The sequence below is a fragment of the Musca domestica genome, unplaced genomic scaffold (genome assembly GCF_030504385.1).
Source record: "Musca domestica strain aabys unplaced genomic scaffold, Musca_domestica.polishedcontigs.V.1.1 7, whole genome shotgun sequence".
NCBI lineage: Eukaryota > Metazoa > Arthropoda > Insecta > Diptera > Muscidae > Musca > Musca domestica.
This window is the reverse complement of record NW_026712383.1, coordinates 4,444,990-4,468,862: the sequence shown is the minus strand read 5'-3', so window position 1 is coordinate 4,468,862 and position 23,873 is coordinate 4,444,990. Positions and strand designations below refer to the sequence as shown.

The following is a 23,873-nucleotide window of genomic DNA, read 5'->3' as shown; positions in this document are numbered from 1 at the left end:
ATGTCGTAAATAAGTCGGGAGGGGATTTAAGGTGCATTTTGAAATAAATCGATGAGAATTAACAATTTTTGCGGGGGAATTTCTGAGAATGTGAAGTACCTAATTAAGTAAAAACGTTAAGCTCAAATTTATCATTGATCATATTATTACAAATTGCTTTGTTCCAAAACTGCAAGCAAGCTTTTTATTTATAGATTTTTATGATATCAAAAATAAATGCAAAACTAGTAGATGTTAATTTGAGCTGAGATGAGGTGAGGTGGGAATACATAAAACGATTTTTGGGTGGCTTCTACGGAAAAGAACAAAGGACCAAAATTGAACTTAGTTAACGTAAAACTCTTTTGTTCCTCTACGAAGAAGACAGCCGATGACTCAAGCCAGTCAAAAAATCCTTTTATGTACTCTCATCTTTACTGAAAGTTTGAAAAATCTTTGCTCTGTTCCAGAACTGCAATAATTTAAAAGTTTTTACTACGATAACTGATTTTTTTGTTTTAAGATATCGAAAAAGATGTTCAGAATTAGTAAATTCTTGCAGTTCTGAAACAGAGCACTTATTGGGATAATATTCTCGGTAGGAATTATTTAGAAACATCAGCTGATTGAAAATCAGCTGTTTTAACATTAAAACGAAAATGTTAAACAATAGGTATGTATTTTTATATAATAGGGTTTACTTATAAATCTGTACTGAGAGAATTTTCTCTCTCAGGTAATCTGTTTTGCAAAAGTACGCTTTGCACTTTTAAACGGTTAAGAAAACCATATCAAAATGACAAATTTTGTAGTTCAAAATTAGTTTTTAAATATGGATATGAAAAATAATTAAATTATTGCGTGGAAATTTGTAAATATTTTTGCATTGGTCACAAAACAGCTGTTTTTCATTCAGCTGACGTTACTGGATAACTGGATTGCTGAGTATTTTTCCAGAAAGATTTTCTCTCTCTACACGCTCTCATTTACTAAACTTTTTTGTACAAAATATTTTGTTATCGTACAAACCTAATGTTTATTTAACAAACTTAGGAAAACTAAATTTATTCCCTTTGCCCCAATTTTGGTTATGTTGTAGTATTTACCTCGGCTATTGGATATTTATAGAAGGAAAAAGTTTCCAAAAATGAATTAGGCACACTTCGAGAACATTGATCTGACATTGACGTAAGAGCCGACATCAGGCAAATGTTTCATTTTCGCGCTGACAGCTGTGAGCAATTGAGTGAGCGGATTAATTCACCTCCCCACCAAATGTTTATTTTGCTTGATTTATTTTGGGAAACTGTTTACTAACAAAATGAAAAAAGTTCTAAAATAGATTTATATAGAATTTATAGAAAATTTGTTACCGCCATGACCGATTTTCTCTATATGATATCAAAATATATTCAAAACTAGTAGAATCTTGCACGTTCTAGATCAGGGCACATAAATAGTATATTTTTATCTTGTAATTAAAAAGTTATTGACCTTTACATTATTATTCTAATCTATTTTAATTCCTTATATTTCAGGCGAAATTAATTTCCAACCACAACTATCCCGTCGAAGAGCACACGGTTCACACCAATGATGATTACATTCTGACCATGTATCGCATACCCGACTCGCCAAAGCTGCGCTATCACAATGCCACCGTGAAACCCGTTGTCTTCCTTCAACATGGCATACTGTGTGCCTCAGACGATTGGATTATAAACGGACCCGAGACCTCACTGGCCTATATGTTCGCCGATATGGGCTATGATGTATGGATGGGCAATGCCCGTGGCAATACCTATTCTCGCCAGCATAAACACAAACGTCCGGATTCATCGGACTTTTGGAATTTTAGTTGGCATGAAATTGGTGTGTACGATTTAACAGCCATGTTGGATTATGTCCTCGACGAGACGCGTGTGGGTTCGGTACATTTCGTCGCCCATTCGCAGGGTACAACGACTTTCTTTGTACTGATGTCTTCGATGCCATGGTATAATGAGAAAGTTCGAACGGTACATCTGCTGGCGCCCATTGCCTTTATGCGCAATCATTCATTTGTATTGTCCAAAGTTGGTGGCATTTTCTTGGGTTATCCATCGTTCTTGAGTATGGTCTTGGCCGGTTTTGAACTGCTACCCACAACAAGTGTCCAGAAATTGTTTTGTGAATACATCTGTTCGCCAAATTCACATTTCAAATTTCTATGCTCTGGCATATTGAATTTTATCGGTGGTTGGGGTACAAGGCATTTGAATCATGTAAGTATTTTAGTATTATAAAAATCTAGGTTACTCCGAAAAGTTATTCTGTAGACAAAATAGAACAACATGTTTTGTTATAGACAGTTTATTCTATAGAAAAACATGTTATCGGCAAGTTTTCGTGTGGAAAATCTTGTTATCGGCAACATATTTCTTGTAATCGACTACTTATTATTAAGATACAATTTTTTCGATGAACATTTTGTCTTAAAAATAGCTTTCTTAAAAATAGCTTGTCTTCCACAAGTTATTCTATAGAAACGCTTGTTATGGATAAGTTATTCAATAAAAAAACTTGTTATCGACAAGTTATTCTGTAGAAAAACTTGTTATCGAGAAATTATCGCCAAGAAAAACATGTAACCTAAAAGTTATTCTATAGAAATATTTGTTATCGAAAAGTTATTCTATAGAAAAATTATAATCGACAAGTTATTCTATAGAAAAACTAGTTATCGTCAAGTTATTCTATAGAAAAACCAGTTATCGACAAGTTATTCTATAGAAAAACTTATTATCGACAATTTATTCTATAGAAAAACTTGTTATCAACAAGTTACTCCACTGAACAACTAGTTATCGACAAGTTATTCTATAGAAGGACTTGTTATCGACATGTTATCCTATAGAAAAACATGTAACTTAGAAGTTATTCTTTACAAATATTTGTTATCGAAAATGTATTCTATAGAAAAAAATATCGTAAAGTTATTCTATAGATAAACTCGTTATTGACTAGTCTTTTTTCTATAACACCATGCTATCCACTATATATTCTATAAAAAAACTTGTTATCGATGAGTTATTCCATAGGAAAACTTGTTATCGACAAGATATTCTACAGAAAAACTTGTTATCGACCAGTTATTTAAAAAACATCATGTTATCGACAATGTATTCTATAGAAAAACATATTGTCGGCAGTTCATTCCATAGTAAACAATATAATCGATATAGTATAATTTCTATAATTGTTTTTGAATTATTTAAAATCTAATAACCTATTCTCCCTTTCCTCCTTCCAGACATTGCTGCCTCATGTGTGTGAAACCCACCCAGCCGGAGCATCAACTACACAAATTATACACTATTTGCAGTTGTACACCTCGGGAGATTTTAAACAATTCGATCATGGCATACATCTTAATCTCAAGAAATACAATCAAGAAACACCTCCCCACTATGAGGTGAGCAACGTCAAGAGTTGTGTCAATCTCTATTACAGCAACAATGACTATATGTCCGCTGTCGAAGACGTCGAGTATTTGGCCTCGTTGCTGCCATGTGCCGACCTATATCGTATACCCTATGATGATTGGAATCACTATGATTTCCTGTGGTCGGTAAATGTCAAGGAGATGATAAATGATCGGATCATCGAGAAAATCGAACATTATGAGAAAACACACGATCATCTGCACAGAATGTAGCGTTCTGCAATTCCGCGGTTACTTTTCCAAGTGTTTAGTTTGTAGTCTATTTAATTAACCATGTTGTAAATAATTGTTTGTAATATTCTATTTTTTGATTAATTTTATTAAGTATTTTTTAACATGACAACGAACAAGTGATACTATTTTATAGGAACTCAACAAACCAACAAAGATACCAATCAACCAACAACAAATCCTTTATGCTTAAGTGGTTCAAATGCGCTTTATTAAACAGACTATTTGTATTTTAGAGGAGACTAATAATGATACAAAAGAAAAAAACACATTAATGAAATTAATGAAAAACCCCCAAAAACTAAATGTATGATTTTTTACGAAAATATATTTTTAGTTGTAAGAAAAGAAATTAAAATAAAATAAAGAAGAATAAAACTGTTAAAAGAGGCTGCTTTTCGTTTCATTGTATCGTAGTAACATTTTAACATTCATGCAGGTTCTGGAACAGAGCAACTCCGTACCAAAAAAAAAACTTGCTAAAGTTTTCAAATTTATAAAAAAAATAAATTTTAAATCCTTTAGTGGCCTGTCCTTCTGTTCGGGATTATAACTCTGTCTGCTCACTCGATATTTGGTAATTTTTTTTACTAAATGTTCCTGAAGTTGTCTGCTAACTCAACAATAGAGCGAATTATGAGAAAAATGTCGACAGCTGAATTACTGAGAGTTTGCAAATTTAAACAAGTAAAAAAGGTACCGTTATAGGGGGGCTATAAGAAGACCTGGACATGCACAGACAATTTTCTGTAATAGGCTGTAGTATTCAATACGAATTTCAAATACCAAATTTGAAACAATTCCGATGAATAATGTCGTTAAAATCATCAAAATACTGAATATCGGGAGGTACCGTTGTTTGGGGGCTATATGAAGACGTGGTTCTGCACAGACAATCTCCTGTCATATGCTCTAGTATCCATTACGAACTGCAAATACCAAATTTGAAGTTCGGTAAATAATATCGCTAAAATCATCAAAATACCGAATATCCGTTATATGGGGGCTATACCAAAATATGGACCTACCTGGTCCATTTTCAATACCAAAAGTCCTGCAGACATAATATACATTTGAGTACAATTGTATCAATCTACTTCATTTCGTTCAGAAGCTAGAGTGATTTCCGCAAACGGATAGACGGACGGATATCGCTAAATCGACATAGAATTTTATGCTGATCAAGAATATATAGGGTCTAAAATGTATATTTCAAGGTGTACGGAATGACAAACTTGATATATCCTCCATACCATGGTGGAGCGTATAAAAACTTCCAAAAAAATCATCCAGTATTATCATTTAATTGAAAAGTGGAACCTTTGGCAAAGACCTAAAATGGTAAAGACTAGACAAAATGCATTTTGAGCAAATGGTTTGTGTCTACAATACATAGAGTAACAGCTCATGGCAGAGACATCTATATCTATAAAAGAGGAAAATGTTTGTATGTTTGTTTGTTTGTTTGTTTGTTTGTTTGTAATTTATGGACTCGAAAACCGCTGAATAGATTTTCCTGAAAATTTCCATATATACTGCAACATCACCTGAAAGTAACATAGGCTACATACATTTTTGAATTTCCACTTGGAACTGGAGATATAGCATCAGAACCGGAGGTACCTCCCAAAAATTTAGATTTTATATGCACATATCTATTGATTGGTTGAAGATACAGTCTCCAAATTTGGAATACGTAACGGAATTTGGAACAAAAATAAGTTTGCCAAATTATATTGAAATCGGTTCAGATTTGGATATAGCTCCCATATATATTTTCGGCCGATTTCAAGCATTTGATGCACCAAACACGCTATGTATCCCCAATTTCAATGAAATTTGAAACGTGTGATAGATTTTATCTAAAAAATTGATTTTCCAAATTATATTGAAATCGGTTCAGATTTGGATATAGCTCCCATATACATTTTCGGCCGATTTCATGTATTTGGTGGACCAAACACGACATGTATTTCCAATTGTAATGAAATTTAAAATAAGTAACGGAATTGGGAGCCAAAATAAATTTGTCAAATTAAATTGAAATCGGTTCAGATTTGGATATAGCTCCCATATATATTTTCGACCGATTTCATGTATTTGATGCACCAAACACGCTATGAATCTCTAATTTCAATGAAATTTGGAATGTTTAGCGGAAATTAAAACAAATATACATTTATCAAATTATATTAAAATCGATTCAGATTTGGATATTGCTCTCATATATATTTTCGACCGATTTCATGTATTTTATGCACCATACACGATATGTATGTTCGATTCCAAAGAAATTTGGAATATGTAACGGGATTTTGATTAGAAAATAAATTTGTCAAATTATATTAAAATCGGTTCAGATTTGAATATAGCTCCCATATATATATTTTTCCGCCGATTTCACATATTTGATGCACAAAACACGATACGTATTTCCGATTCCAACAAAATACAAAAATAAATTTGACAAATTATATTCAAATACGCTCAGATGTGATTATAGCTCCCATATATATACTCAGCCGATTTCACATATTTGATGCACCCAAAGCGAGAGAGACAAAATCTGGCACCAGCAAAAATTGCCAAATTACATTGAAATCAGTTGAGGTTTGAATATAGCTAACATATATATTTCGGCCGATTTCATACATATTATGCACCAAACACGATATATATGACCGATTCCAATGAAATTCAGAATGTGTGGCGGAATTTGGTTATAATAATAAATGTGATAAATTAATTGGAAATTAGTTAGGTTTGGATATAGCTCCCATATATATATTCTCGGCCGATTTCACATATTTGACGCACCAATTTCAATGAAATATGAAAGGTGTGGCGGAGTTTGGTGTAAAAGTAATTTTTTTAAAATTATATTTAAATCGGATCAGATTGGGATATGATTTTAATAAGAACCATTGACCCAAAACGCCTTAGGCTAACACTAAAAACCAACACAACAATTTATTTGAAATACGCTTATTACGGCGAAGTATGTTGCTATCTCGAATTCACTAACTGCAATAGAAATGCCACTCTACTTAAAAAAAATGCAGTTTCCTGCACGCTTGGTATTTGCTATGAAATAAATAAATCCAAAGGACAAATAAATCCAAAGGACAAATGTATGCATGTCATGTTACTGCTTTTGTAGTGATTTTGTTTATTAACGCATTAAATTAGTGCAATATTTTTTTTTTTAATTTTTAAATTTGTTTTCTTTATCCAACATATATTCGTAAATAAAATTTTGAATGCATATAAAATCAAAAGGGGTAGCGAAGCGCACCGGGTTCAGCTAGTGTTAATATAAAAACCACAGTTACAGAAACGAATAACCAATAAAAATTTGAAAAATCCAAAATTTTGGTTTCGAAATTTTATTCCATAGACCTTTCCAAAAATTTGCATATTGCTTTAGCGGTTTAAATCAGTTAACATTGGTGACTATGTAGTTATGATATCGTAACAACAGAGGTATTTTCACAGGGTTGTCATGTTTTGACTCTGTCTTGTCCTATCTTTACACTTCTATGTCTTTGCCTTTGGCCGATATAAAATTGTTTAACATTTTCAAGCAATAATTGGTGTGTTCCAGAACTGCAAGAATGTAAAATTTTCAAATACGAAGAAAATTTGAAAAATAAAATTGGAAAAATTGAAATAATATTCTCTGCGTACAGGCTGCTTACTAGTTTTTACCAGAAAAGTTAACGTTAACGTTAATCGGCAATAATAATCCTTATTGTGGAGATTTTATAGGAGAATACAGCATTTATGCGCCTTTTTTAGGTACCAGGCAAATGGAATATCGTTGGAAACAAAGTGGCAAGAAAGTCCTCCTTGAAATACGTGAATTCATTAAGCTTTGTTGGGTTCCAGGACATAGCAACATATTGGGGAATGAAATGGCTGATGAATTAGTTCGAGGTGTTTCCCAGTCGATAGATCTAAAGATTGATGAGAATGCTAAGCCGCCAATAAGCTATCATGTCAGTTCCATCAAAAAGTTTTTCATCTCATCCCATCATAATCTACAAGGAAGATCAACCTGCAAACTATACTTCTCTCTATAAATCCTTCCTTCTCCTTCTCGTTTCGATATATCTCTTTGCAGCAACAACTTTATTCTTCCTACGATGAACACAATGGACCAATGGTATCCGAGTGAAGCAGTTGCTAACCCCCGTCAAATTACATTATATCGACCACTCTGGGTCGTTTTTATCGACTTGTTGAAACACACTGGTCTGGTCAGGCTTAATAATACAGAAAATAGGCATCGAAATAAAAATTACAAAACTAGCATATTCTTGCAGCAACTGGAACAAAGCAAATATGAATTTAAATTTTATTAGAATTTGAATGTTTTCAGAAGTATTTTAAATATTATTAAAAAAAATAAACACTACCAACAACTGTGAATATGTTTTAACATATTGGAAATTATGGTCCCATAGATTTATAATCTGCCAACCAAGAACTCGGTCAAAGTAAAATGTTTTGAGGTGTAAAGGTGAGTATACATAAACCGCTTTACTGACTGGCTTAAGACATCGGCTGGCTTCTTTGGAAACGAACAAAGGAGCGTAGGGCGAAAATCGAATTAAATAAACCTAAAACTCCTTTCTTCTTTTACGAAGAAGCCAGCCCATAACTTAAACCAGTCAGAAAAGCGTTTTATGTATTCTCCCCTTTACACCTCAAGACATTTTATTTTGATCGACTTTTTCTTAACAAACTTTCCTAGGACATATTTATCATTTAAAGAATATATAACTAATAAGTTATATTCAAACTATATAATTCATATTAGAGCGTAAGTTCCATCTTACTTATTATATAATCATGTGGTATTTTCCAAACATTCTAGGCCAACATCTCCGAGAATCCTATTTTATACTTGAAATCAGCTTAAAAAGAAATAAAACGCAATGAAAATATTAGACGAAATCCATACTGCTCATTAATAATTAAACTCCTCAAACTAACCCCTCACAATTTTAATATCTGCAAAAGTATTCCAAATATATTCTTTTTTCTTTAATTTAAACCCTCATACTAATTACTACCATGAAAACACTTCCCTAAACCACACATTTATTAAATAAAACTACCACATATCACAAAATATGTCCCCACACACAAATCGTATATGGCAACTCCATTCACTAATAGAGAATTATTTGCCATCGTAATAGTCGTGACATTTCTTAAGGTGTAGCTACACAGCGACGAAGTGAAAAATATTTGTCTCGAACAATAAACGGGAAAATTGAACAATAATTTTTTATTGTGTATAAAAGTGTTTGGTAAAAACTGAATTTAATCACTTTATAAAGAACGATAAAATGAAGAATAAATGTAAAATGTTGAAATAAAAGCTAACAATATTGACGTAAGCTTCGGCGGCATTTGGACAAACAAGAACATTGAAGAAGATATAGCATGAAAACATAGAGGAAAGTTAATGAAACAGCCTGTCTGCTTAACGTTAATAGCCATTTTAAAATGGGTAAGAAATTCTTTGCTATTCTTGTGTTTGTTGATATCATCAGAAGGTATTTTATTGTTAATTGTTCTAATGTTTTACATTGTTTGCTATAAAGTTTTTTTTTTTCATGGTGGTGTCCACTAACAACACACAAACACAGTAGGGATGGATAGGTCGACTTTTGACTAATCGATTAGTCGATTGTTTAGATAGAAAATTCATCGTGTCTGTTAGGTTTCATTTGAAAGGAACTTTGCCCACACTCACAAGTGCTTTTAATGTGGAAAATGTCATGAAATTACGAACTATTATGTGAAGGAAAGTCTCCAAATAGAGTAGCGGTCGAATACGGCAGATTGACCTGAAAATGTTTACCACATATTGATATTTTTTGCCCGATTACGGCAAAGTAATATTTTGGGGGGGTGTGACACTCGGCTATTCGACCCGAAAGTTCGGATATATAATCCGTTTTTTATCCGGTGCTACAAAACCGATACGTACAAACTTGATATAATTTGAATGCTTAGGAAATACCTATCCAACATGACGAAGTTGTTTGAACCGGTCCCGGAGTAATTCAAGAAATTGGTATTTTTGTACCAGAACTTTTTGAAAAAACCTAAAAAGAAAATTGATTCATATTGGGGTATCTATATACTATATTATAGCCTACACTCGTAGCTTACCAAATTGGTACCACATGTATTGATATGTTTTGTAGTTCCAAAGATAATAGTGATAAATAGCATGAAATTGAGATTTTCTCCAATAATATGGATCTAACCTTTATAGCTTTGTTGTTCCGAAGATATTGACTTAAAAGTCAAAGGCTGCTTACTTAGGAAAGTTATAAAGTATAGAAAAACTATGGATCGGTGTTGTACATACCCCAGAGGAAAAAATCTTAATTGTTTCTTTCTTTATTTAGGTGAACTGTATTTTAAAACTTGATCCACGAACAAAATGAAATCTTTACAATTAACCCTTAACTATAGACGTCAAATTATACGAACGTTAGTACAGACCACCGGTAATTTTTACCGGTTATATAAAATACATAACATTTCTGTAAAACAATTGAAAAATTTGTATTTCTTGTATATCAAGATCTTGAAAAAGTATTAAAACTATTTATTTTAATAAAACCCCGCAAGTTTTTTTTAAAGCAAAATATATTCAGTTATCCCCGAAATTAAAAAATTGTAAATGCTTACCGGTAAAAAATACCGGTCATCTGTAGTTAAGGGTTAAATACTATATAAAAATTGCAGCACCCTACACTCATATTTTAAATCCTTTAAAATATTTATTTTTTTTTTTCCAGCTACCACATCGAATACATCTCAAATGGAAATGTTGGTGAAAATATCAGCATCCGATGGTGTACCAAAACTCTTTTGTCCAATATGTAATAAGGCTTTGGTCTCCCTTCAAGGCTATGTGAAGCATGTTAAAAAACATGAGCCACCCGGAGGTTTTATGTGTCGCTTCTGTGATGCACGATTCTGTTCGGAAGATGAATTGAAAAAACATCGTGAAACTCAACACACCACCATTGCCTGTCGCCTGTGTAAGGATACAACGTTTACAAATGAAAGTGATTATCGTGCCCATATACGTGACGTCCACCAGGGTGTCGATCGGGAGTTGTATAAATGTGAAAAATGTGGAGCAGCTTATAAAACCTTGGATCCATATCGGCGGCACATCGAGACAGATTGTGGTGCCATTAAACCCTTTAAATGTGATAAATGTCCCATGGCATTTATGACGAAATATAATTTAAAGGCCCATTTGGATAATCATTCGGGAGAATTGAAATTCTGTTGTAGTTATTGTGGCAGGAATTTCAAACAAAAAGCCAGATTGGTGGAACATGAACGGACACATACGGGAGAGAAGCCTTATAAGTGTGATGTATGTTGGATTTTAAGTGTGGGAGCAATTTCAATTAAAATGTGTTTTTTGTTTTATTTTCCAGGTGTGTGGAAAGAGTTTTTCCCATCGGGAGAGCATTGTTACACATTCTTCATTACACACTGGAATACGTTTGGTTGAATGTAAATGCTGTAGTTCGAGATTTTCCTGTTATTCAAATCTAATTAAACACCGAAGAAATAGGCCAGATACATGTGGTCGACCAGAATATGATCCGCCACGCAACCGCATTCGAAAACACACCTCAAGAAGTAAGGGGATAGGGTCTTTATGTTGTCTTATTCAAATCTGGCCATTAAAAAATGGAATGACTAAGATTTTCGAAGAAAAACTATGAAAATCTGTTGATTTCTCCTCTCACCTACAAATCTAATCGAAATTTTTGCCTACAGAGATTGAAACTTTTGGCGAGAAACACCTTGTATATATTTACACAATTTTTAAATTAAAATACTGCAAAACATATTTTTATGGAATTCAAAAATAAACTTATTTCCTCGTTTGCTTTCAGTTCCAGCCGTTTTAAATCCAAATTCGGAAATAAAAGTTGTAAACGTCAACAAAATCATAAAACCCGAAGACTTGGAAAAGGCTCAGGCATTGAAAAAAGAATCCCCAGATAAGGCAAAAGAAAAGACTACAGCACGCAAACGTACAGGTGGTGCTTTGAAAGGGGCAACCAAAAAGACAACAACAAAGAAAATGCTTTCCAAAAAAGACATTATCGAATTTGAGGAAAGTGATGAGGAAGAATTTGTATCGATTGGGAAAAATAAGTGCGATGAGGACGACGAAGAAGATGAAGATGAAAAACCACTTACAGAATTAATAAAGAGTGAACGACCGGAAAGACAATGCAAATTAAAAACATCAACGAATATCGCTGAAGGAGAGCAAACTACTGTAGAAGATCCCATTTTAAAACCTCTGATACCTATGGAAGCTGAGCCCTCCATTAACAGAACCACAACAGCATGGTCGGATGACAGTGAAGATGATTATGTACCCGATTTTGAGAATGATGATGATGAAGAATCCGATTATGATACACAAGAAAACAAAAATTTCCAATTACCGGTAAAAATCAAAGAAGAATCTAAAGAGGATACAACACTCATACAAATAGAAGCTCTTAATGATCTTGAGTTCACCTCCTTGCCTATCGACACAAATGTTGTGAAGTCTGAAATTGAAGATGCGAATATTTTTAATGAAAAGGATAAGATTCTGGCATGTTTGCTAAACGAAAGTAAGTATAGTTTGGTATACAATTGTGTTTTTTTTTTTTCAACTAAATTTGTTTGTTTCTTAGGTGGGATTAACGTATCTAATCAGTCATTATCTATAGCCTCAGCTAAACAATCTGAAAAAGATGACGATGATGAAGAATATATTCTAGAAGAGACTGAGGTGGTATTGGTAAAAAATGAAGACAGCCACGATGAGGATTATCCATTGGAAGACATCTTGGATATAAAATCAGAGGTATGAATACGGAATTCTGGATGTAAAGATATATTAAGAAAAGCTTAAAGAAAACAAAAAGTAACTTCTATCAGGTGGATATGAAATATTGGAACTCAGACGGAGAAATGAAATGCAAGAAAAAAAGGAGAGAAAGACCATTAACTCATTTTTTCTTTCACAACGTTTTCTCCGCCTCGAACGAAGAAGTCAATCTAAACAGTAAAATATAGATTTTACCTTCCTTGAAATACAAATATGCGAATTCTTTTTACTCAGAACTCATTTTTATTTTCAGTTTCTTCCAATGTCGGAAAATACGGTAGATCAAAAATGTTATGTATTGTTGGAAGATATTACAAATCGTTATCCTCAGCTGAAGACACAATCCAGCATTAAGGTTCCTCGCAATTGTCAGCCTTTCTTTTCCAAAAGAAATGATACGAAAAAACGCACGCGAAAACCCAGGGAAGCTAAAAGCACACAGCAATCAACAGCAGATAAAGATTCGACCAGTACAGACAAACCAAAACGAAAATCTAAAATAACAGCTGAACAGCTGAAGGAACGTATGCGCCTCTTAAAGAAACGTGATAAGACTTACAAATGTCCGGATTGCATTAAGCTGTACTATATGCGAAAACCATTTGAAAAGCATTTGCGAGATGATCACAACAAAAACGATGAAGAAATCAAAGAGTTGCTAAAGGATGAAATTGAAGAATTGCCCACAGAAGATATTTACAAATGCCACATCTGTGATAAGATATATCTGATGGAGAAACGTCTTAAAGATCACATAGCCAAACATGGTCCAGATGGTAATCTAATACATAAATGCCCATGTTATTGTGTCTTGTATTTTGCCACACGTGAAGAGGCCCAGGCTCATGCCCACGAGGCACACAAAGATCTGTTGTGGTGTGAAATATGTGAGAAATTCATGACAGGATGTGATGCTTTGAAATCGCATAAAATGCGTATACACGGCACCAAAGAGGTACAATTTAAACGTAATTTGGTGTGTGACAAATGTGGCAAGAAATTCTTGGGCAGGACACAGCTAATGGATCATGTACGCTCAGACTGTGGCCGGGTTCCCATTTACCAGTGTCAGGTATGTGGTAAATGTTTAACAACTGCTGGTATCCTCAAGACCCACATGCTACTGCATCAGGATGACCGTCCCTATCAATGCGATCAGTGTGGCAAAAGTTTCAAGATCAAGGCTCAATACAAAACTCACATCAAATATTCCCATTCAGAGGAAAAACGTTTCAAGTGTCATGTAAGTCAGCTTAAAAACGTGACAATTTTTCGAATTCTAATTTTAAATCTTGCTATTACAGCTTTGTCCCAAAGCCTATCCTTATCGCGAAAGTCTGCTAACACACATGGCAGTTCATACGGGCATCAAACGTTTCTTGTGCAATGGCTGTGGTAAACGTTTTACATGTGTTTCCAATTTGCAAGCCCATCGTAAGGTACATGCCGAAACTTGTGGTCTGCTTCCCTTGAATGCCAAGGCCACCCAATATATGGGGGTACAAAAAGGCACGCTTTTGTTGGGTGCCAAACCGGAGCCCGGTCTGGATTATGTTGAATCTCAAACATTGGTGGCAAAAGAAGTATTTACACAAGATGTTCAGGCGACCACTGAAGATGTGGCACGCAGCATGCAACCTAGCAATTCACTAAGTGCTGGCCTTCCGCTTAATTATAGTACAGATATTATACTAATGTAATATACAAATTACAATTGCAAAATAATTTTCAATTATTTTTCATAATGGTATTTTAAGGGTTATTTAAAAAGATAAATAATAAATTATACAAATAATTTTTAACATAAATTATGATTTTTGATTCATAGAAATGAAAAACATATATAAATTTTCTATTACTTTCAATAAAGATATGAGAAATCCAATTTAATTGCATCACAAACCATAAATCGGACCAAAAAGTGAAACGCCTTGCTTTTTCGTTTTCCTTTTCGCATATTAAATGTTATTTCCTTTATTAGCAATGATTAAAGATTCTCCATGACTTCTTATCAAAACTAATTAAACGAAAACCTAAAAAACGGAAATTTTACGATTGTTATTTGATAACAACAAAATTTAATAAACGTTCAGGGGATTTGTTTTCATATATTTTTTGGTAAAAATAAAAATATGGGTATTCATAATTAAATGTGTTGTTTGATAGTTATATGTATGTATATATGCTTTCATTCACTCATTCCTCAAAGATAATAAACGGTTTTACAACTCTCAAATATTGATAAAATATTTGTTCTACATTTCAAAGTGGAACAATATACAACAAACGATTCGCTTTGCTTTTGTTTAAACACACCATTTCCAACGAACTTAGTAATCATCACCGCGTGAAACCACTTCTTTGCATGTTGGTCGCAACATAATTGTATGCTCATATTGGGCAGTATAGCATCCTTTAATATCGCACAATGGTGGATAGGCCTCGACAACACCCTTGTCGCACAGATCTTTCAAAGCCATTTGATATTTGGTGGCGCCAGCGCGATCTAACCAACGTTTACAGAAAGCCAATGTGCCGAAATGTTTATTAATTGTTCCCAACAGTTGTTTGGATGATTGCAAACGCAATGGCACAAATGGAGCATCGAAGTTCTTCATGTAATGAGAGCAGTCCATATCATCATGTACGAGACCACGACCGGTGGAACCGAATGTCTCGATGGCATAGAATTCATTTTCTTCCATGCGAGTTGATTCGCCACCCTTGACAATTGGTACAGTTTTGCCAGCATGAATACCTAGAAAAGTAGGGTAGAATATTGAAAATTGATTGTAACACACAGTAGAAAGGTAAAAAATAAAACAGTGACATCCATTAATTTCTTTGTAACATTTGGCAGAATGATTTTAATTTTAACAAGAAAAAAAGATGTAAGTTCGGTCGGCCCAAACTTTGAATACCCTCCACCATTTGGGACGAATTTGGAAATTCCCAAAACAATCAAATCAGTTGAAAATTCTGTTAAAATCTTAAAAATACCGAATGTAGCCGTTATATTAGGGTCTATACTACGACATGGACCTGAATAGGTAACTTTTATCATAAGCAAATACAATATTCAAATGGGAAACTTAAAAAAATCGTTGAATAATGTAGCATCAAAATACCGAATATCTGGAAGTACCGTTATATGGGGCTTGTACGAAGGCCTGGACGTGCATAGACAATTTCCTCTCATAGAATGTAGTTCCCATTACGAACTCTAAATACGAAATTTCAAACAACTCCGGTAAATGATGTCGCTAAAATTATCAAAATACCGAATATTGGGATGTATCATTACATGGAGGCTATACGAAGACGTGGGCCTGAATAAGCCATTTTTTGTCATAGGCTATAGTACCCATTACGAATTCCTGGTACGCGGTTTGAAACAACTCCGGTGAATAACGTCCCTAAAATTGCCAAATTTCTAATATCGGGGGGTACCGTTGTATGGGGGCTATACGATATCGTGGACCTATACAAACAATACTCTTCCTGAGGGTAAAGTACTCAGAAAGAACTCCTTGTATGGGTTTTAAGACAATTCCACCGGAAATTTTGGCTAAAATGATCAAAATACCGATTATCGGGGTACCGTTGTATGGGATCTATACGATATCGTGAACCGATATAGCCCATCTTCGAACTTGACCTGACAAGAGACTCATCTGCGCAAAATTGTGCCTTCCTATCTTTATTCGTTTCGACTTTAGCATGATTACAACATTCACAACAAGCACAACTCTTGTCTGCATAAAAAAGGTTTGAGTGTTAACATTATATTCTGTTACCAGTCCTCACCTATATGGAACCGAACCTTTTGACCGCAAAAATATTGAATAACGAAACGAGTTGCGATTTGTTATGCTCCTTTCTAATTGTAAGAGAACTACAAAATTAATATCTAAGTATTTTAAAATTTGGTTTTTGGAATAGAAAAGGTACCAATATCATTCCAGAGTGGCTGCAGAAAAAAAATCCAGCTTTACAGATGGATCAACAGGGTACAGTAACTGTAGTCTACGCAGACAACCTAAATTCCCATAGGACAATAGGCCTATCGCCGTGAATTTTATTTATGTTGGCGGTTAGCTGTAGTCTAGTAATTGCAAGTCTCTGGCTTACAAGACGAAGGCTGTGATAAACAAGTGCTCTATCATGTGATCGAAAAACTCAATGGGTTTGGAAAAATTATTACGAACATTACGTGACGTCATATACATGATTCAGATAATACAAACCACAACTTAGCTCAATAGTTAATGCAGCCTAATAATAAATCTCATTTGAAATCAATAAAAAAAATTATACTTACGATATGGACTAATCGAATGACCATTCAAATTGCGTATCGCCTTAACTTGATAAGTTTTACCGTCCAACTCAACTTCATAAGATTCCATGACTTCTTGAATGGCAGCGCCAATGTCACATAGACGTACATCAATACCAGCTTCCTTAATGCCAGTATTGGTAGCCTCACGCACTGCTTCCAATAATTTGTCATATTTATCATTGAAAGTCAATGTAAAAGCACAATCAATAATGCGACCCTTAATGTGAGTGCCGAAATCAATTTTACACACATCATCATATTGCAAGACAGTGGTGTCGCCAGCATTCGGTGTATAATGGGCAGCACAGTGATTCAACGAACAACCGGTGGGGAAGGCCAAGCCAGCCTCAAGACCATTTTCGCCAATTAAACGACGAGCAGTATTCTCGAGTTCTTCACAAATTTGAATCATGCTCATGCCGGGTTTAATATAACGTTGCATATATTGACGTGTTTGACGATGAGCCTCGGCCGCCTGACGCACTTCTTGATAGATATCATTGTGCATACGATCCAAGGCACGTTTCTCTTCCGAAGTGAAACGATCAATGGCGGTACGATCGTCTGGCATATCCTTAGGTACGGGGTGTTTCATTATTTCACCTTCAGGGAAGTTGCCATCGGGAAATAGTTCAGCGATTGGCACGGTGGGTGGTTCGGTTTGTCCGCCCTTCTTTTGACCGGCCTTATTTTTGTTTTTATTCTTCTTTTTGTTGGCAGACTTCTTTTCGCCATCACCGCCAGCCGTTGCAGATTCGCCGTTAACTTCACCAGCGGCCTTTTCTTCTTTTTCGTTGTCGGCACCAGCTTCGCCACCACCATCAGCTGCTTTCTTCGCGGCAGCTTCTGCAAATCAAAAATTAACCACAAAAATACATTAGCAACTCACCGGTAATTAATTACATAAAACAAATCGTATCGTCTTACCTTGTCTCAATTTCTTATTATTGGGTTTTGGTTTCTTTTGTTTTTTGGGTTCTTCTTGTGTGGAGGCTTCTTGATTGTTGCTGGGGGCCTCTTGGTTTGTGGCCTCAGCATTGCCTGCAACTTTAGTTTCTTCAACAACGGCTGACATGATTCCTGGATTTTGTAGAGTTTTGAAAGATAATGGATCCCTTACAAAAATTGTAACATAAAAATATACTAAATTTTATTTTGAAATAAAATTCCTTTCGAATACTCTACAAAAATAAAAAACCAGAACAATTGCAAAGCCGTTCGTTTGCAAAAGAAGTAAAACACGCACGAGGGAAGATTAGGGATATAAAAATCAAGTTTATGTAGGGAAAAACAACCGAATAGCTGTAATTATCGATTATTATATTATCGATTATTTTATTTTTTACAGTATGAGCTGGCTGCTGTCAATTCCCTGCAAATTTATCTTTCTTATTTATGTTAAGGCCAAAATGTAGATAAAAATATATAACATTTATTAGAATAGTGTTGGCATGTTTGTTCGGGATACCATAGTATTTTGTTTTTGCAAAATGGTCAGGCTTAATCCCATTATTGTTGTTTTTATAAAACAACATTTGTTTATTAGTGGAGAACGATGGTAATGTTTACAAGGGGGTAAGGCAGGGAATACCTAGGTTTCGGAAAGAGCCACCAATGCTCATCAGTTCCCATGTTTTTTGTATGGGATATTCTCCCCTAGAAGATATTTTAAAATGGATTAAGGATCGGCCAGTAAGCCTATCTGCTGTCAAAATCCTTTTTGTATGAGACCATTGATCTGTTCCAGAATGTAAAACTTTTTACTACGATAACCGATTTTTTCTTTATGGAATCGAAAACAGAGCCCATCATAGAAATACGGGTGGATAACACCAAGATTATAATCAATAATATATATGTTGTGTATGTTTTAAACTCTTCCTGTGTTACAAAAAAAAAAAGTTTTGAATATTATGTTATAAAGATTAAACTATTTATTTTATACACTCTAAACAATTATATCTACATTTTTACAATTTCGCTGTTTATATTTACGTCCTAAACTAGATCTATTGCACTTACATCTACATTTCGACTTAAACGTTTTATTCAATTTCCTTCGACAGGGGTACTTGTTTGTATTGCACTAATTGGAATTTTCATAGAACTTAAACGCTTCATACGCGCCTCTTGCCACTCTTTGGGATGTTCATTCTTTCGATGTTTATGCATATTGGCATTGGATATAAATGTTCGCGGACAATGGGGGCAGGTATACAGAGCTTCACCTGTATGGGTGCTCAAATGTTCTTTTAACTCTTTCGGTCGTCTAAAAGCCTTGTCACACAAATGACAGGCATGTCTGCGCTGCATAGTATGGGAATATTGAATGTGACTCTTATGTGCTGCAATGTTCGGTGACACTTTGGAACAATACGGACAAACTTGTTCCTGCATATTTTCTTCGGTGTGGCGTAATCTTTTGTGGCGATTGAGACCATAAATGCTGGTCAATTTCATGCCACATATGTCACATTCTATGTTGGGCGATGGCCCACCCGTATGTTCAGTTAAATGTCTTTGGAAAGCATGCCTTTCGCGGAAAGCTTTGCCGCAAATATCACAGATTAGTTTAACATACAAATGAGTTACTTTGATGTGTTGAGTTCTCAAACTCTCCGAAGCAAATTTCTTCTCACATTCGTTGCATTGGAATTGTCGTTGCTCTTCCGGCACATGGAGCAGACGATGTTTTTCTAGACTACCTAAAAATAAAGGAGTATTGATTTGATATCGGAATTTGAAAAATAAAATAGTAACTTCACCTCTTCTAAAGAAATCTTTGCCACATTCGCTGCAATTAAATCGAGGCTTTCGAGATTCATCATGCCACTCCAAATGATTTTTCAAGCAACGTCTATTGGCGAAAACCTTGCCACAATGTTCACATTTAAAGTATTCGGGATCCTTGTGGACATGCAAATGATCCACAAACACGGCACGCTTGTAAAATTTCTTATCACAGCACATTGCATATGGCTTGGTATTGTGCTCATCACGAAAGTGAATAATTAAAATATTGAAGTCTTCCAGCGGTATGTGGCATAAACTACAAAATAACTCGTGATTTTGAGCTATAAATTCATCATATTTTCTTGTTAATTGAACAGCAGAACCATCGGCAGGTTTCTTCTTTTTCGTTACAGTTTTGCATTCCCTACTTTTTCTCTGTTTTAGGGGAATAGTTTCATTTATTTCTTCTTCATCCGAAGAAGTTTTATTATCACTGGCCTCAATATTTTGGTAATCGTTTTCATATTCCTGATTATCACTTTGATCTCCGCCATCATCGCTATCGTGTATATTTGTTGATAATCCATTGGATGTTTCAATTGTTTGTTCTGTTTCAAGCGCCTCAGTTTCCTCTTTCTCAATTGTCACACAGTCTATGACATCTTTTTGTATACGGGGTCTACCTCGTTTCCTTTTTGCCAAGGGTATTAAATCCTCATTAAGAGATGCATCTGCCATCAAAATGTCTTCTTTTGTGTCTGAATTGTTGTCGGTTGTGGAACTTGGTAATATTTCTTTAGCTACACAATTTTCTAAGGAATTAAACAAATTATGTGACTTTTGAACTCGCAGAAAAAATGTGTGAAAGGACCACAATCGCGACCAGCACTCATTACATATCCACTTTGGATTCAATTCTTCATTGATGGCCTTAATGTGCCACCACCATAAATGCTTTTCAATAATCTGTTGCACATTGTATTTATTCCATTCCATTGATCCAGCAGTCAGGCGTGATAATATATCTCCATTGGATTCCAAACATACGATGCAAATATCCATATTCATGGACATTTTAGATATTTTGGGAAATTATTCTGTTCTTGTTTTGCTTCAGAATGTAAATAAATTTTCAAAACAAACTAGTTCAACAAAATTATTCTCTGGCAGAAACCGTGGGAACTATATTCAACCTTTTGTTTATCTAGATTTTTTTGCGATTGTCACATTAGTTAATTTAGTAGCTTTTCCACATAAGTTGCTGCAGCATTTCTGGTAAAAGAATTTATGCTAGGTCGCACTTTATTCTTTTACTTGATATGTTACATAATCTGTCATCATAGTAGAAGAATTCAGGTAGTCAGGTAGTGTCAAACCAATTTTAAAATTGAACATTTTGAATGAAAAATTATTCAAATTCGTCAAAATATGCATATCATAACAACCTCCTATTGGCATCGTATAAGAAAACATATAAAAATCTACTCAGTTTTACTATCTTAAGTCATCAGCTGGCCTTTTCGTAAAAGAATATAACAATATTGAATTTTAAAATTGATCAAGCTTCACAACGTTATTATTTGGTAGATTTAAAAATATTGTCCTGGGACTAAATTCTTCTTCTATGAAAATATGAAATGAAAAATTTTTGCTTTATAAAATTTTTCATTTGACATTTCTTTATAAAAGTTTCCATTTCACATTTTCATGGAACAATAATTGAGGCCCAGGTGTATTTGGTTAATTCGGACGTACAAAACATTTTTATGATAGTGGGGACGTTGAATATTGGTCTACGCCTAGTCGAATTTTAGGTAACGCTGTAAAGCTGACAGTACATAAAAGGCGTTTTGACGGGCTTAAAGGTGAGAATATGTAAAACGTTTTTACTTCTGTCGACCTAGTACGTCGTATTTTAGGTAACGCTGTAAAAGGTTACGTTAAAGGATGCATGGTTGTTTAAACAACCACTCCACTCGGTGTGGTCCCTTCTATGTCGAGACAGACTACTAAAGTGAAACACGAGTCATTCATGTTCTTCTCCACAAAACTCACTGAGTCTATTTGCGCTGTTTCAACAGATTCATATAGGCATGTTGAACAGCGCTTATTGAAGTCAAAGGTAGTAGAGATCTGATGTCAATATCTATTAGGGTGAGAATACATAAAGCGCATATTTGGCTGGCTTCTTCCTAGAGGAACAAAGGAGTTTTAAGTTGACTTAGTTCGATTTTGGCCCTAGGCTCCTTTGTTTATTTACGAAGAAGCCAGTCGATGACTTAAGCCAGCCAAATAAGCGCTTCATGTATTCCAACCTTTAGTCTCTCCAGAGTTTTCAATAGATAGGACGAATGACTTATAGGCCTGTTGTCTTTAGACCTTGGGAATATAAATTACTGTAACTTCACTCTACAGCGATGGAATACAAGTGAGACGCAGAAAATCCTTAAGTCACTTCCAGTGTTGGTACTATTACCGTCGATACATGGTGTAACATGGCGGGAATAATTCCGTCCGATCGCCCACAGAATTTTGGGGGTGCTTACAATCCTATCAATCAGACTCACATCCCCTGCCACACATTGCTGATTATGTCGCTCTGCCGATCGTTCATTTCTCGTATCTGCGCAGTGAGTGCTGGTTAACAAATTGAAAGTCCCTAAACCAGTCCATCTTCTATCGTTTCGTTTTATTCATCCAATGGATTTAGAGTTCTTTGAAAGAACTTTACGAAATCTGGAAGCTTCATTGACATCCTCCATAGACTTAGTAAAGCTTACCCATGATGATATTTTGGCCTTCTTGATCTCACTGTTGTACTTGTTGAAAGTAGTCCGTACTCAGTTTGGTCTTGTTGGTCCTTTTATATAAGCGCCTACTTACATTCCTAGGTTTGGCTAGGTCCTTGGACCATCAAAGAGGTTGGCATCTCTTGCAAGGGAAGGTAAGCGGACCAGTGTTGCCGTTTTGGGCGTTTCCGTCCAAATTTGGGCGGAAAAAAGATAAAATTTGTGGTTTGGGCGGATTTTGGGCGGATTTTTTCCATATTGGGTACAAATTTATTTTTCATTGTTTATTTTTACGTAATTTAATTTTTTTATTACTAACTGAATTTTATATTTTTTTTGTTGAGATGAATCGTTATTTGTTGAGATGAATCGTTATTTTATACATGCATACATTAGGCTATAGTCGTGCGGGGCCGACCATGTGATACCCTACAACACTACAATATGTTAGAAGCCCCCTCATGTCCAAATCCATTTTGGAAGATTTCGCTTTTGAAATTATGTCACGGAGCACTGTCCAGATATTACCCTTAGAATTTTGACCAGGGACATTTTCCCAATATTTATGCACTCCGTCGTGCTGTTAGTTTTTGTGGTCCATTTTACGGCTAAATATATTCTAATGGTCATTCAAAATGCCAGAATTCTTCCCTGTGCCTTCCTATCTTCTCATGCGTGTCGATTGGCTTCAATTGTGTGATCAAGAAATTTTTTTCTGTTGTTGGTTCATTTAAACCCCTAAATATTTTGCGATCATCTCCAAAAGCAAGAGGCCCCTCTGTGTCTCCAAATTTAGACTCATCTATATGATTTGCTTGTCTACGATATTTAGCTATATTCGTCAACGAAATCAGCATAAAAAAGCCAGAAGTTCGCTGTAAGTAATGTTGGTATTTTTTTACACAAAAGTATTGGTCCATTCTACCCGCTGTCCTAAGCTCTAACTTCATGCGAGATTTCGTGTCATTAGGTTTATATTTGGGACCTTTATAACGGCTGCAAAATCAGGAACATTTTGAGTTGCTGGTCAATTTCAACCCCTAAATATATTGCGGACATCTTTTAAAACAATAGGCTAAGCCCTTCTGAGCCTAACCCTACCTTTGTGAAAAATTTCGTGAGGATCCAACGATAATTGCAATCTGTATATAAATAATAACCCCAACCTGTGTTGTAAAGTGAAAAAATATTACAAAACAAATACTTCAATATTATAAGTCAATTTAAAAAAATCGCATGCGATAAAAAATATGAAAAGATAAAAAAATGTCACAAAATACTACAAAATCTATATGAACATCATTATTGGTATCTTTTTATGCGATTTTTTAGTATTTATACTGTTACGTTTTTGGATTTTACTTA

At 34.7% G+C, this 23,873-nt stretch overlaps 4 protein-coding genes across 4 annotated transcripts in view; 2 read left to right on the top strand and 2 right to left on the bottom strand.

The window, feature by feature from the left end:
• The window catches only part of LOC101901722 (lipase 3), a 29,335-nt gene extending 25,251 nt beyond the window's left edge, over nt 1-4,084 (top strand). Inside the window, exons 3-4 of the mRNA XM_005191178.4 lie at nt 1,518-2,243; nt 3,272-4,084. Of these exons, the coding sequence (XP_005191235.1) occupies nt 1,518-2,243; nt 3,272-3,676 (1,131 nt within the window). The 3' untranslated portion in view covers nt 3,677-4,084. The remainder of the gene's footprint in view (nt 1-1,517; nt 2,244-3,271) is intronic.
• A 4,824-nt stretch (nt 4,085-8,908) lies between these two features.
• Nucleotides 8,909-14,452, top strand: LOC101891085 (zinc finger protein 208). The gene is made up of 7 exons (XM_011297472.3): nt 8,909-9,215; nt 10,522-11,114; nt 11,179-11,386; nt 11,647-12,384; nt 12,448-12,620; nt 12,898-13,887; nt 13,949-14,452. The coding sequence occupies exons 1-7, from the start codon at nt 9,212-9,214 to the stop codon at nt 14,342-14,344; spliced, it is 3,102 nt and encodes a 1,033-aa protein (XP_011295774.1). The 5' UTR covers nt 8,909-9,211; the 3' UTR covers nt 14,345-14,452.
• A 127-nt stretch (nt 14,453-14,579) lies between these two features.
• LOC101901550 (uncharacterized) lies at nt 14,580-18,242 on the bottom strand. The gene is made up of 3 exons (XM_005191177.4): nt 17,914-18,242; nt 16,966-17,832; nt 14,580-15,402 (listed from the first exon to the last, which is right to left on the bottom strand). Exons 1-3 carry the CDS (start codon nt 18,059-18,061, stop codon nt 14,975-14,977), a joined length of 1,443 nt encoding a protein of 480 aa, XP_005191234.1. The 5' UTR covers nt 18,062-18,242; the 3' UTR covers nt 14,580-14,974.
• A 655-nt stretch (nt 18,243-18,897) lies between these two features.
• Nucleotides 18,898-20,879, bottom strand: LOC101890909 (transcription factor grauzone). Its single transcript, XM_011297471.3, has 2 exons — nt 19,752-20,879; nt 18,898-19,691 (listed from the first exon to the last, which is right to left on the bottom strand). Exons 1-2 carry the CDS (start codon nt 20,791-20,793, stop codon nt 19,036-19,038), a joined length of 1,698 nt encoding a protein of 565 aa, XP_011295773.1. The 5' UTR covers nt 20,794-20,879; the 3' UTR covers nt 18,898-19,035.
• Nucleotides 20,880-23,873: the final 2,994 nt, after the last annotated feature.

Coding starts and splice junctions, on each gene's coding strand:
- LOC101891085 (XM_011297472.3), top strand. Junction 11,115..11,178: donor AGAAGCCTTATAAGTGTGAT/GTATGTTGGATT, acceptor TTTATTTTCCAG/GTGTGTGGAAAGAGTTTTTC. Junction 12,621..12,897: donor TCTTGGATATAAAATCAGAG/GTATGAATACGG, acceptor TTTTATTTTCAG/TTTCTTCCAATGTCGGAAAA.
- LOC101901550 (XM_005191177.4), bottom strand. CDS start 18,061: ATGTCAGCCGTTGTTGAAGAAACTAAAGTTGCAGGCAATGCTGAGGCC. Junction 17,833..17,913: donor TAATAAGAAATTGAGACAAG/GTAAGACGATAC, acceptor TTTGATTTGCAG/AAGCTGCCGCGAAGAAAGCA. Junction 15,403..16,965: donor TCATTCGATTAGTCCATATC/GTAAGTATAATT, acceptor CTACTTTTCTAG/GTATTCATGCTGGCAAAACT.
- LOC101890909 (XM_011297471.3), bottom strand. CDS start 20,793: ATGTCCATGAATATGGATATTTGCATCGTATGTTTGGAATCCAATGGA. Junction 19,692..19,751: donor CAAAGATTTCTTTAGAAGAG/GTGAAGTTACTA, acceptor CTTTATTTTTAG/GTAGTCTAGAAAAACATCGT.